Source organism: Crinia signifera, chromosome 2, assembly GCF_055691185.1.
Source record: "Crinia signifera chromosome 2, ASM5569118v1, whole genome shotgun sequence".
NCBI lineage: Eukaryota > Metazoa > Chordata > Amphibia > Anura > Myobatrachidae > Crinia > Crinia signifera.
In genome coordinates, this window is record NC_139218.1 from 22,407,970 (window position 1) to 22,424,230 (window position 16,261).

Genomic DNA, 16,261 nt, shown 5'->3' on the forward strand with positions numbered 1-16,261 from the left:
ACAAACCTACAAATGTGTATTTATAGCAAAGATGCAAATATTTGCAAGAATTTTGAGCTCTTTAAAGTCTTCCTGGTCTGCTAAAGACAAAATAAACACGGCGGCCATTTTAGTGGTCTCTAGGAACCCGTGACAACACTGAGACACATGACAGAGATGGACAATTGGCAAATTGGACTAATTTTCAAGCATTCACTCTGGGGTTTATTTAATAAGATGGGAGTTCTATTTCAGATGGGATGTTGCTATGGGCAACAATCAGGTGCTATCTATTATCACCTAGAAGGTGCTAAATAAATAAGTAGATTCTGATTGGTTGCCCATCTGAAATAGAACGCCCATCTCAGTAAATACATCCCTCAGTGCTTGTCGTATAAGTGGGGACCTTAAAAGAGGCGGCCATTTTGTGGCAATATCACCCAGGGCAGCTGAAAGCATCCATGGGCCCAGGTACAGAGGGGGCGTGTCCAAATAAGGGGAGGCGTGGCCATGTGTTCTCAAAAATTGTTAAACTAGGTTTCCCAGAGTTGTGAAGTGACTCAGACAGACATGGATGTGGCTCAAAGTGTTGACAGTATCTAGGTTGACAGTCAGTAGTTCGGCCATGAATGGTCAACAGGCAACTAGCCCGGTACATATGGGAACAATGTCGACATGCAAAATGTTGACACATACAAAAGGTCGACTTGAGTTTTCATCGTTTTTTTTTTGTCAAAGTTGACATGGACCCCCAATTAGTGTAATGCTGGTACTTTGCTCTCCACTTAACCATTCCCAATTGTAGCCCACGTAGAAAAACTGATGTCGACCTCCTCCTGTGCCGACCATTCAAACGACCTACAGTATAAACCGGAACTAGGCTGACACATGGGGGCTGTCCCCCTCAGCAGCTCAGCAAAGTGGGCCAATGTCCTCCTTAGTAGCTGACCTGCAAGGTCAGTCCCCTCCCGCTGGGCTTTGGTAATTAGCCCCCACAAGATCTCTTCCCCTTTTGGCACCTATGATGTCACCAGTTAGCCTGCAATCCATACTTGGCTAGTCTTCTAGAACTTCTAGAGTTCTAGACAGTCTCTCATAGAATAGGCCACCCGAACTGAAAATATCTTGTGGGGAGGGCATGGTGAGGCATGATCACGTGACTACAGAAGGCATTATGCACTTGCCCCCTGGAATTCCCTTGTGGGAAGCTGTAAGAACTTCAGAGTGATCATAGGGCTTCAACTAAGGAAATATTGTTTGAGTAAATAGTGACAGCAAACAGGGGAACCTGAGGGCAATTCCTTTATTTTCTCTTGCCGCTGGCTGTAAAACACTCGGGATTCGCCATGTGACATCGGTGACAGTGTCATAGTTTAGCTAGACTTTATTAATGACTTGTACAAACATGAAGGGTGAGACGTAATAAATAGGATGAGAGATTCAGAAAGTGAGAGATTTGGTAAGAAGTCTCCAGTTGTTTTAAAGCGGCAATCATTTACACTTCAACATCAAACTGGCTTTGCCGTGTAAATGATTGCCGCTTTAAACAAAACTGGAGATTTCTTACCAAATCTCTCACTTTCTGAATCTCTCATCCTATTACATTCCCCTCATGTTTCCAATTCCTTATAACGCACAACAAACTGTAAAGCAGTAAAGAGAAAATTACATTCATATTACGCCGATGTTTGTTAGTGTATTGGTCGTTGACTAATGAGGCCCACACACATAGAGATTTTGCTGAGCAATGCTAGATTGCTCAGATCGCTCAGCACACAGCACTGGCCCTGACCGGCGATTATAGATTATCCAGCATGCAGGATCTTAATTGCTGGGCGATAGCGACGGAGAGGTGAGTATAATTACATGGGTGCAGAGTGTGCGGTGTGTGGGCCCCTCTAGACCCAGGGGCATCACACATCTTGTGCCCATTATAGATGCGCTAGTAACCATGCTTCGACTTTCCGATATAATCACAATGGATTAACCTGAAGTGGGAACATAAAATCACCCCCTGGCATAGCTGTGGCAACAAGAGACATTAGGAATCTAAAGGTGCCCATACACGGTGTGCTAGCACTGTGCAATTCAATGTGATGCAATTCCCACTCCCGCAGGCATCACATCGCACAGTACAAAAAGTATGTGCTGCACATACTTTTTGTACTGCCTGCGGATCGCATCGCATCACACTCAAGTTGCATGCGAAACGCATGCGTTGCGATGCGATCTAGCACATAACGGGTGCGATCATCGCACCGTGTATCGGCACCTTAAGTCACAATTACCTGCAGCGCACACCTACCTGAAGGGTTACATCAGGCCCTTGGCCGGGCATTGTGGGATTTGTACAGACCCTTCACCATGAGGCCGGCTGCATTCTAGCAGATCAGCACCTCCCGCCGGGATAACAGGATTACACCCTGGTGCCTCATTATAACAATGTTATTCCTTGTAAAGTACATTTTCGTGAATGTGCTGATAGGGGATTAGGCTGATATTTCTAGACAACCCTCATTCCGGCCTATCCAATACCGCGGCGTATTCAGAAGCCCTCACCGTCATCATTACTCTATGTGGCGGAGTAGAACCACGCGACGTGGAATAACACCTCTGCCAGACCCCAGTTATATATTCTGGAGCCAGAAATGTGAACTGAACTCACTTATGTTAATGGCTTATGCCAACATCTGGGGTTGGAAAATATGAGTGATCCAGTTTGTGGGTGAGTTGCTTCCATTTACATAGATGTGTACATCACTGCAGGGTCTCTACGGGAGACTCGTGTGCGGATAATGGGCACATTTAGGGCCTAAGCTTAAGGTGCCCATACACTATGCGACTTCTCCCCTTGAAAAAGTTGCATACAATCTCCCTCCAGCCGCCTGGGGGAGGGGCATGCGATCCCTGCTGCAGGGAGGAGTTCCGACACGGAGATCATGCACGTTTCATCTCTGGGTCCGATCCATATGCGCACAGGACCGTGCGTCAGATCGGATGTCTGATTTCAGCCCTATTTCCCCCAGATTCGTCGTAATCGGGTGAAATCGGGCCAAAATCCAACAAGTGTAAGGGGGCCTTTAAACTGGACTCACTAAATACCTTGTGGGGCAGAGAATCAGTGATCAGCTACCTATCTAAATTTGTAAAGACTTTGTCACCCCCCCCCCCCCACCCCCGATATTTGTTAAATCGTCTTCCAATACAAAATGTATTGGATGACGATTTAACAAATATCGAAGGGGTGACAAAGTCTTTAATTTTTTTTTTTAAAAGAGTAGAAAGCAGTGACAAAGGTTTGTGCATTACACCAGTCTTAGGGGGATGGGCGCAAGTGATGGTTCTATCAGTAAAATGACCTCCTTTTTATAACACAAACATAACACTCCATCGATTTTGTTGAAAAATTCACACACTAAACAGAAAAGTGGATTCAAAGATTAGGAACCACCCTGGTCCCGTCAGGTTCCGTCTCTCGGTAGTCAATCAATGACTGCTGGGAGGAGGAGTGGCTGGGCTGCTGGGATATCCCCGCCCTGCAGCCACGCCTTCTCCCAGCATCAGTGAGGGCAGAGAGAGACAGAGTAGTGTGACTGTGATTGGGTGTTGATGAAAGTGCTGAGCCCTGAAGAGCCCCATGCACCTGCTATAGCTGCACACTTGAATCCCAACATGCCTTGCCACAGTTTTAGTATGCCCTAAGCATGTTGGAATGTGTAGTGTCTCAGCAGCAGCCATAGACCATAATTCGCCTACCCTCGATCTAGTAAATAAAATGGAGTCATAACAATTATGTCATCACATTGGTGCACGCACATACATGTTGAGTATCAATAATAAAAAATGTCCACCCAATCTGAGCATCCCCCCCCTTATTAAATATAAACTAATTACACTAGGCCTCTGTAAAGTTAGAAAACACAGATAAGGCTACAATAAAGAAATAAAAAATTGCCATAAATGTAATAATATTGTAATATTTTTGGACAACTTTGCAGTGAATTGTTGCTTTTGTGTACCTTAGAATTCCCTGGCAAGAAAACCTACATCTCATCTAAAATGACCTAACGTTGCGACCTTCTCAGTTCCCATGGTGAAATAAATACCCCATGCGAAGGACCCCCGATATTACTGAAACGCTCAGACACAGTTATATGAACTGGAGGGAGCTGAACCAGAGGGAACTCCGTTTCTTTCTTGTGGTGGAACCGGCCGCAGTTAAAATAGTTAAGTATTGGGTATAAAAGTCTGTCTTGAGCAGAATGAATAGTGTGACACAGGCAGATTGGATTCCTGAACTGAGAGAGGATGGAGAGATCAGGAATAATTTCTATCACATTACCCATGAGCACAAGCAGCTGTTTCTAATACTCCACCTGAGAAACTGGAGTCTTTGGGCCTTGTCGCAGCCTTTGATAATGAAAAGGCCTCATTGCGTCTATTCCTGTGTTTTATTTCCCTGTTGGTTTACACTTTTCATAATGGTAATTTCTACCATATTTAGTATTTCGTGCTGATGGAGATGCTGAGACACATTTATAAAAAAAAAGACTGAAGGCTGAAGCTAGGAATGGTTCTATGAGGGAAGCATGGGGGCGGCCATTTTGTTAGTGCCAGCCACGGGATTAATCATAGTATATAGTAGTAAGACGGTGTGTGACTATGGAACATTGTTATGTTTATGTTTCTAATGACATAAATTATGTCTAAATTATAATTATTATTTTTCATTTATATAGGGCGCACACATCCAAGTGTGCAGGCGGGGGGGCATGGAGGGGCATGGGACAGCGGGCTGGACTATTTTCATATGGGAACACCCAGCGTTTTATGGGTGTGATCTAGATATAATTCTTAGGGTACACCACTGCGGCCAAAGACAATACCCTGTAATTATATTTTTTGGACTGTGGAAACAAACTCACACAAACACGGATAGGACATCCCAACTGGCTCCTCTCCAATCTGTCCACAATGCTGCAGCCAGGCTTATCTTCCTCTCCCGCCGCTCTAAACGGGCACTGAAAACTCACCTATTCATCAAAGCGTACCCTTACACTGTATAAACAAGCTGGTTATCTGACCCCTTGCCTGTACATCCTGCTATCTAACCACCACCCACTCGCTTGCACCTCTTGTAATCTGTCTGTCTCCCCTTCCTACTAGATTGTAAGCTCCTCCGAGCAGAGCCCTCTTCCCTCCTGTTGTCAAAGCCCACTTCTCTTCACATTTCACTCACAGCTCTCCTATACTCCAACACTCAGTGACCATCTTTGTCCGCATACTCATCTCCATCATTGGCATCAAGCCTCTAGTTGTATGTTGATTGAGTCCTCACTACTTACATTTAAGCTGTAATGTGTACTGAACTGTGGCGCTCTTTATTTGTACTGTATTTTTGTTATTTATTCAATGTTATGCCAAGCTTTGTCTCCCTGTATTGTTCCTTTGTACGGCGCTGCGAAACACGTGTGGCGCCTTATAAATAAAATAATAATAATAATAATAATAATAATACCAGCCCCTTACACACATTGGACTCAATTGGGAGGGATCCTGTAGACCTCTCAACCAAAAAGTCAGCCTGGTTAGGAGACCTACATACCCAAAACAGCATTGGACCCAACCGCCCAATCTCGACTGGTCGTGCCACGTTTTTCACAATGTGCACTACCCCGGGTAGTGAGTTTGATGAGACCTGCTGCACGTCTCATCCATTGGATCTCAATACGGTCAAACGAGCGATTGTATGAGCTTTTAAGTACATGCGATTGCTCTTTCAACCGCAGGATGACCTGCATACGACCTGTCGTATCAGGTCGTCCTGATGTATGGCCAGCTTTAGAGAGAAAGACAGAAGAAGCCGAATACTAAACTAACACATACATACAATATAAAGAATGAACCATCTAGATGACATAATGCTCAGTATCTGGGTATCCCGCGATGTTATAAACACTCTAATACAAGCGCTGAGTAAGAACCTTACCTTGGAGTAAGTGCGGGTGTAGGGGCTGGTGAGCGGTCAGTACTGCAGTCATCTCATCATGATCCGAAGGATGGATATACTCATAAATGCTATTCCCGGTGAGTTCCACCTGCCAGGAGAAAATAAATGGTGATCATAGGTAACCCAGGACATACTGTTTCCATTACTACAACTGTGAAGCAATAGCTAGAGGCAATTACTATATGTGCCTCTTCTCTGATTTATATGTCCATACCCTTCCCATACCCATAGTTTGTACAGCTTCACGTACTAAAAAGCCTGTGCTGATGGCCTATGGGCAGGATGTACTAAAGGGAAAATGCGGTAAAACGGGGGTTTTACCGCATTTTCCTATTTACCATTACCCGTCGCCCCGTTTTCGCTTGGCAGGGTCTCGCCATCCAGAGGGTGGCGATACCCTATAGAAGCATATGGGCTTCTATCGCCACCCACCGTCCGCCGTCGGCACGCCCCCGCCCCCTCCCGTCCTCCTGATCTCCTCCCCCTGCAGGTGTTACAGCCGGGAGTACATCCGGATTCAGGGGGGAGAAGGAGACGCAGGGGGACGCTGGCAGCCGCCGGGAGGTGACGGAGACCCCCGCAGACCACATCAAAGGTATTGCGGGGGTCTCCGTCACCGCAACCCGATGCTAGCCGCATATGTTAGTACATATGCGGCAGCATCGCGGCGGCTACCAGGCGAAGGGCGGCGATGTATATTAATATATCCCGCCCTATATCTCTGCAAAACTACACCTGATTTTATTCCTCAGCACCCTATACAGACATAGGACACTACACCCCAACACGTCCTGACCACTGGCCATAATACATCTATTACACCCTATACAGAAATAGGACACTACACCCCCAACATGTCCTGCCCACTGGCCATAATACATCTATTACACCCTATACAGACATAGGACACTACATCCCCAACATGACCTGACCACTGGCCATAATACATCTATTACACCCTATACAGACATAGGACACTACATCCCCAACATGTCCTGACCACTGGCCATAATACATCTATTACACCCTATACAGACATAGGACACTACATCCTCAACATGACCTGACCACTGGCCAAAATACATCTACTACACCCTATACAGACATAGGACACTACATCCCCAACATGTCCTGACCACTGGCCATAATACATCTATTACACCCTATACAGACATAGGACACTACACACCAACATGTCCTGACCACTGGCCATAATACATCTATTACACCCTATACAGACATAGGACACTACACCCCAACATGTCCTGCCCACTGGCCATAATACATCTATTACACCCTATACAGACATAGGACACTACATCCCCAACATGACCTGACCACTGGCCATAATACATCTATTACACCCTATACAGACATAGGACACTACACCCCAACATGTCCTGACCGCTGGCCATAATACACCTATTACACCCTATACAGACATAGGACACTACACCCCAACATGTCCTGACCACTGGCCATAATACATCTATTACACCCTATACAGACATAGGACACTACACCCCCAACATGTCCTGACCGCTGGCCATAATACATCTATTACACCCTATACAGACACAGGAAACTACACACCAACATGTCGTGACCGCTGGCCATAATACATCTATTACACCCTATACAGACATAGGACACTACACACCAACATGTCCTGACCGCTGGCCATAATACATCTATTACACCCTATAAAGACATAGGACAGTACACCCCCAACATGTCCTGACCACTGGCCATATTACATCTATTACACCCTATACAGACATAGGACACTACACCTCCAACATGTCCTGACCACCGGCCATAATACATCTATTACACCCTATACAGACATAGGACACTACACCCCCCAACATGTCCTGAACGCTGGCCATAATACATCTATTACACCCTATACAGACATAGGACACTACACCCCAACATGTCCTGACCGCTGGCCATAATACATCTATTGCACCCTATACAGACATAGGACACTACACCCCAACATGTCCTGACTGCTGGCCATAATACATCTATTACACCCTATGCAGACATAGGACACTACACCCCCAACATGTCCTGACTGCTGCTAATAATACATTTATTACACCCTATACAGACATAGGACACTACACCCCCAACATGTCCTGACCACTGGCCATAATACATATATTACACCCTATACAGACATAGGACACTACACCCCAACATGTCCTGACCACTGACCATGATCCATCTATTACTCCCTATACAGACATAGGACACTACACCCCAACATGTCCTGACCACTGGCCATAATACATCTATAACACCCAATAGAGACATAGGACACTACACCCCCAACATGTCCTGACCACTGTCCATAATATATCTATTACACCCTATACAGACATAGGACACTACACCCCAAAATGTCCTGACCGCTGGCCATAACACATCTATTACACCCTATACAGGCATAGGACACTACACCCCAACATGTCCTGACCGCTGGCCATAATACATCTATTACACCCTATACAGACATAGGACACTACACCCCCAACATGTCCTGACCGCTGGCCATAATACATCTATTACACCCTATACAGACATAGGACACTACACCCCCAACATGTCCTGACCGCTGGCCATAATACATCTATTACACCCTATACAGACATAGGACACTACACCCCCAACATGTCCTGACCACTGGCCATAATACATCTATTACACCCTATACAGACATAGGACACTACACCCCCAACATGTCCTGACCACTGGCCATGATACATCTATTACACTCTATACAGGCATAGGACACTACACCCCAACATGTCCTGACCACTGGCCATAATACATCTATTACACCCTATACAGACATAGGACACTGCACCCCCAACATGTCCTGACCACTGGCCAAGTGGCCGTAATACATCTATTACACCCTATACTGACATAGGACACTACACCACAACATGTCCTGACCACTGGCCATAATACATCTAGTACACCCTATACAGGCATAGGACACTACACCCCAACATGACGTGAACACTGGCCATAATACATCTAGTACACCCTATACAGGCATATGACACTACACCCCAACATGTCCTGACCACTGACCATAATATATCTATTACACCCTATACAGGCATAGGACACTACACCCCAACATGTCCTGACTGCTGGCCATAATATGTCTATTACACCATATACAGACATAGGACACTACACACCAACATGTCCTGACCGCCGGCCATAATACATCTATTACACCCTATACAGACATAGGACACTACACCCCAACATGTCCTGCCCACTGGCCATAATACATCTATTACACCCTATACAGACATAGGACACTACACCCCAACATGTCCTGACCACCGGCCATAATACATCTATTACACCCTATATAGACATAGGACACTACACCCCAACATGTCCTGACCACTGGCCATAATACATCTATTACACCCTATACAGACATAGGACACTACATCCCCAACATGACCTGACCACTGGCCATAATACATCTATTACACCCTATACAGACATAGGACACTACACCCCAACATGTCCTGACCGCTGGCCATAATACACCTATTACACCCTATACAGACATAGGACACTACACCCCAACATGTCCTGACCAGTGGGCATAATACATCTATTACACCCTATACAGACATAGGACACTACACCCCCAACATGTCCTGACCGCTGGCCATAATACATCTATTACACCCTATACAGACATAGGACACTACACCCCAACATGTCCTGACCGCTGACCATAATACATCTATTACACCCTATACAGACATAGGACACTACACCCCAACATGTCCTGACCACTGGCCATAATACATCTATTACACCCTATACAGACACAGGAAACTACACCCCAACATGTCCTGACCGCTGACCATAATACATCTATTACACCCTATACAGACATAGGACACTACACCTCCAACATGTCCTGACCACTGGCCATAATACATCTATTACACCCTATACAGACATAGGACACTACACTCCAACATGTCCTGACCGCTGGCCATAATACATCTATTATACCCTATACAGATATAGGACACTACACCCCAAACATGTCCTGACCGCTGGCCATAATACATCTATCACACCCTATACAGACATCGGACACTACACCCCAACATGTCCTGACCGCTGACCATAATACATCTATTACACCCTATACAGATATAGGACACTACACCCCAACATGTCCTGACCGCTGGCCATAATACATCTATTACACCCTATACAGACATAGGACACTACACCCCAACATGTCCTGACCACCGACCATAATACATCTATTACACCCTATACAGACATAGGACAGTACACCCCCAACATGTCCTGACCACTGGCCATAATACATCTATTACACCCTATACAGACATAGGACAGTACACCCCCAACATGTCCTGACCACTGGCCATATTACATCTATTACACCCTATACAGACATAGGACACTACACCTCCAACATGTCCTGACCACCGGCCATAATACATCTACTACACCCTATACAGACATAGGACACTAAACCCCCCCAACATGTCCTGAACGCTGGCCATAATACATCTATTACACCCTATACAGACATGGGACACTACACCCCCAACATGTACTGACCGCTGGCCATGATACATCTATTACACTCTATACAGGCATAGGACACTACACCCCAACATGTCCTGACCACTGGCCATAATACATCTATTACACCCTATACAGACATAGGACACTACACCCCCAACATGTCCTGACCACTGGCCAAGTGGCCGTAATACATCTATTACACCCTATACAGACATAGGACACTACACCCCAACATGTCCTGACTGCTGGCCATAAAACATCTATTACACCCTGTACAGACATAGGACACTACACCCCCAACATGTCCTGACTGCTGGCCATAAAACATCTATTACACCCTGTACAGACATAGGACACTACACCCCCAACATGTCCTGACTGCTGCCAATAATACATTTATTACACCCTATACAGACATAGGACACTACACCCCAACATGTCCTGACCACTGGCCATAATACATATATTACACCCTATACAGACATAGGACACTACACCCCAACATGTCCTGACCACTGACCATGATCCATCTATTACTCCCTATACAGACATAGGACACTACACCCCAACATGTCCTGACCACTGGCCATAATACATCTATGACACCCAATAGAGACATAGGACACTACACCCCCAACATGTCCTGACCACTGTCCATAATATATCTATTACACCCTATACAGACATAGGACACTACACCCCAACATGTCCTGACCGCTGGCCATAACACATCTATTACACCCTATACAGGCATAGGACACTACACCCCAACATGTCCTGACCGCTGGCCATAATACATCTTTTACACCCTATACAGACATAGGACACTACACCCCAACATGTCCTGACCGCTGGCCATAATACATCTATTACACCCTATACAGACATAGGACACTACACCCCAACATGTCCTGACCGCTGGCCATAATACATCTATTACACCCTATACAGACATAGGACACTACACCCCCAACATGTCCTGACCACTGGCCATAATACATCTATTACACCCTATACAGACATGGGACACTACACCCCCAACATGTACTGACCACTGGCCATGATACATCTATTACACTCTATACAGGCATAGGACACTACACCCCAACATGTCCTGACCACTGGCCATAATACATCTATTACACCCTATACAGACATAGGACACTGCACCCCCAACATGTCCTGACCACTGGCCAAGTGGCCGTAATACATCTATTACACCCTATACTGACATAGGACACTACACCACAACATGTCCTGACCACTGGCCATAATACATCTAGTACACCCTATACAGGCATAGGACACTACACCCCAACATGACGTGAACACTGGCCATAATACATCTAGTACACCCTATACAGGCATATGACACTACACCCCAACATGTCCTGACCACTGACCATAATACATCTATTACACCCTATACAGGCATAGGACACTACACCCCAACATGTCCTGACTGCTGGCCATAATATGTCTATTACACCATATACAGACATAGGACACTACACCCCAACATGTCCTGACCGCTGGCCATAATATATCTATTACACCCTATACAGACATAGGATACTACACCCCCAACATGTCCTGACCACTGGCCATAATACATCTATTACACCCTATACAGACATAGGACACTACACCCCAACATGTCCTGACTACTGACCATAATACATCTATTACACCCTATACAGACATAGGACACTACACCCCAACATGTCCTGACCACTGGCCATAATACATCTATTACACCCTATACAGACATAGGACACTACACCCCAACATGTCCTGACTGCTGGCCATAATATGTCTATTACACCCTATACAGACATAGGACACTACACCCCAACATGACGTGAACACTGGCCATAATACATCTATTACACTCTATACAGACATAGGACACTACACCCCAACATGACGTGAACACTGGCCATAATACATCTATTACACCCTATACAGACATAGGGCACTACAACATTTATTACACCCTATACAGACATAGGGCACTACAACATTTATTACACCATGTACAAACATGGGACACTACACTCTAAATACAGCCTGACCGCTGGCCATAACCATAATCAGGGCCAGTGCTAGGGTGTTCAGCGCCCTCCTGCATACTATAAATTTGTGCCCCCGATACTTTACAAAGAGATAGTGCTTGTCAAAATCACACTCTGAAAGAAAGGGTGTATACTGCACATATTAGTAGTGCCTCTTATACTCATAATATGCAAAGCAATGCTGTATCTAGACATTTTGGTGCCCCGTGCCAGAAAAGTATTCGGTACCCCCCCCCCCCTCCTCCTCCTCCCAGACACGCACAGTAAAATCAGGGGTAGTGCGCGCGGCAATAATTGACACTGTAATTCCCGTTACACATTATGCCACACACCATAATGCCTATTACACATTATGCCACACCATAATGCCCACTACCTATTATATCGCAAACCGTAATGCCTATTAAATATTATGCCAAACACTGTAATGCCTATAACACATTGTCACACGCTGTAAAGCTCATTATATATTATGCCATACGCTACAATGCCTACTGTATTACACATTATGCCACACACTGTAATGCCCATTTCATATTATGCCATAATGCCCATGACATGTTATGCCACACTCCGCAATGCCCCTTACACATTATACTACACACCGTTAGATATTTATATTGACTGGGGTTAGGTTGGCTCTTTCATCAGGGATGAAGCTGAATACATTCTGGCCTGCAGTGTTTAAGCTTCATGCAGGGAGATGGCCACTGTTACACAATATGATGGCTACTACTGGAACAGTCTCTCATTCATCTCTTGGAGGCTGGAGCGGTGCGATTGAGGTAGCCGGCACGACACCAGGGATCTGGGCAGCAGGCACTGTGGTGGGGATCAAAGTAGCCAGCAGAGGGGAACTACGGGCAGCGAGGGGAACGTCTCTTTTGCTTGCTCCCCCGTCCCCTACTGTGCATACCACACTTATTAGGTTCTGCCGGATCTGACTGAGAGACTTGATCATTATTGAGTATTTAAAATGGTGACGTACCAACGCTTCAGGGCATGTTTGTTAAGGTTCACCTTGACAAAGGGGGCTTCTAAGCCAAAACATTGGTATGTCACCATTTTAAATACTTCATAATGATGAAGTCTCAGGGGAAGATTTATTAAACCCGGTGAAGTGATAAAGTGCCTGGTTTTTATCACCGGCCAATCAGCTCCTACCTGTGTAGTTACAGGCTTGGTTTGAACCCGGATTCGGCTGACCTGGATGTATATAATACGGCAAACCAGACAAATCCAGCTAATAGTAAATTAACAAGAGCTGATTTACTGGGCATATATCACATTGAATGTGTACGAATCCGTGTATTCATACCCGTTCTATCTTCGTAAATTTCCACCAATGTTAACCAGTTTACTAATATGAGGCATAAAATGCTGCAGAGAAGTGTTTTTATTTTTTAGAACCACTAGGTCAGAGGCCCTTCGAAATGTTGAACATAAAGTTCTGTCTAAGTCTTCCGGACCCTGTGGTTCTCTCATATAGATGCTGTAAGAGGCACTATTGGTGGATTTTCCAGTTAAAGGTCTACAGGTCTATGTGGCCTGTTTATCACCAGGGGCCGGTATCCAACTTGCCGCAGGTTGGGGTGGCTTAATTACTCTAGAATTTACTCTGGGAACCAGCGTCATCCGAAGAAGGAGTTGGTTCCCATCTTCCCATAGGCAAACTCTGGAAACTTTTCTGAGTTGCTGAATAGTAGGTGGTCCTATCGGCCCATATATACCATCCATGTTCCTCCTAATGCACATTGGCCATGTATATTTACTGTGTTTCACAGCCTCATTACAGCATGACATAGTCCAGGTTTTATTAGCAGAGATGATTTTATAGACTTGTTCACATATTGTACATATTTATGAGATTTTCTTAGTCCTCTGGGTTCTAGAAAGTCAGATTCATCCAATAAACCTGACGTTTCCTTATCTGTTCTTCAAGCACACAAATGGAATACCTTTGCGCTGTCAGCACAGAAGAATTATGAAATATAAGAATCCTTCTTGTAAAGACAGGAGGTCTTAGCAAACATGACAAATTGCCAGACCTATTACACAGCATCCTTCCCCAAGCAGTAAAGGCTGTGCAGATAGGAATACGCTTATTGCTCGTCTGATCTCTATTATTATCAGGGCTCTGGGGGGTTCAGAGATTGCAATTCAGACACAGAATCTCTTCCAGATGTGACGTTCTTGGCAAAGGCTTCTGATATTCCAGGTTCCTTTATTTCTACCAGTTATAACTTTTTGCCTTAAGGTTTTTTTTTAAACTATTATTATATTTTTTTAAATAAAAGATTGATGTATTTAAACCTGGTAAATCCCCAAGGCCTGACGCCTTCTGGAGCAGGCCATAGGTGTCCGCTACTGAGCTTGCGGACTGGGGCGGACTCAATAGCACCGCGGGAACTGACATATGAAGCTGAGTGGCATCACGGATTACAAGAAAGGTTGGGAAGGGTATGTCAACACAATTTCTCCTGGTAGATCCTTATTTATTGTATTTGACAGGTGAGTGAGCCCAGACAGAATAAAGGAAAGACCATTTCTTGACTTTATCGGAGCAACAGACACAAAATATGGTGAAAGTCCATCTCTCAATATGAAAGTTTGGTTGCCGATTGGCCAGACCGGTCTCTCGTGACCAAATTGGCCAACCACTGTGCAGGATGGAACCCCATCATGCCAGATCATATTCTAAGTTTGTTGGATCTGTCACGGAGGAAAAATCTGTCACTTGATGAATGGTGTAGAGTCATGAGTGAGGTCATCTGCTGACCCTAGAACTTGATGAGAGGGCCCAGATGCACACTGTTATCATGTTGCTCAAAATGATTCTTACAAAGCCTGATTTGATAATTCCTCAAAATTCTTGGTGCTCAGGGATTGTACAGAGCAACCCGTGTAAGGTCACCATTACAGCATGTGCAATAGGGGAAAATGGGACAACTAAAGAGACATTAATGAAATGCATGAGTAAACAGGTAAGTCTTGAGTTTGTAAAGGTTTTCTGGTTGGTTGCCTCTTGAACTGTCCAAGGTAGTGCTTTCCAGAGAGCATGAGCTTAAAAGCTCATGAACTCAACATCCAAATGAAATAAGGGAGGTTCTAGGTAGCGCTCATGGTCCTTCATCTACAGGTTCCTGTAAGCAAGCTGGGTAGTGAGGAATCAGCAGCTGCTTCAAGAAACTGGGATCCTGGTAAGGCATAAATGTGCTAAACTCACAGCCCATAAAGGTATCATGAAATACAAAATAGGTACAAAAAATTAAATACAAAAAATATCATAACAATAATTTTTAGTACATTTATTTCATCTGCAGTTGGTTATCTGCTTGGCCAATAATACTATTGATAACAGACTGTAATAACATATTATATGCTACTAAAATGTGTTCACTATAGGAAATGTTCCCAGATATTGCCTCACAGCAGTGATATGTAATGGGTTTCGAGGTGAAAGGACCAATGTGATTCTGGAAAGTTTAAAGTGGCATTCAGTTATAAAGATGGCTTTGCCTTGTTGACGCTTTTGGGGAAATTTACTAAGAATACGAATACGATATATCGTATTCGT

General features: G+C 44.8%; 1 protein-coding gene across 3 annotated transcripts in view; it reads right to left on the reverse strand.

Moving 5' to 3' along the window:
* The window catches only part of SIM2 (SIM bHLH transcription factor 2), an 84,561-nt gene that overhangs the window by 23,620 nt on the left and 44,680 nt on the right, over positions 1–16,261 (reverse strand). For all 3 annotated transcript variants that reach the window (XM_083171733.1, XM_083171732.1, XM_083171734.1), the window contains exon 4: positions 5,969–6,077. In XM_083171733.1, the coding sequence (XP_083027859.1) occupies positions 5,969–6,077 (109 nt within the window). The remainder of the gene's footprint in view (positions 1–5,968; positions 6,078–16,261) is intronic.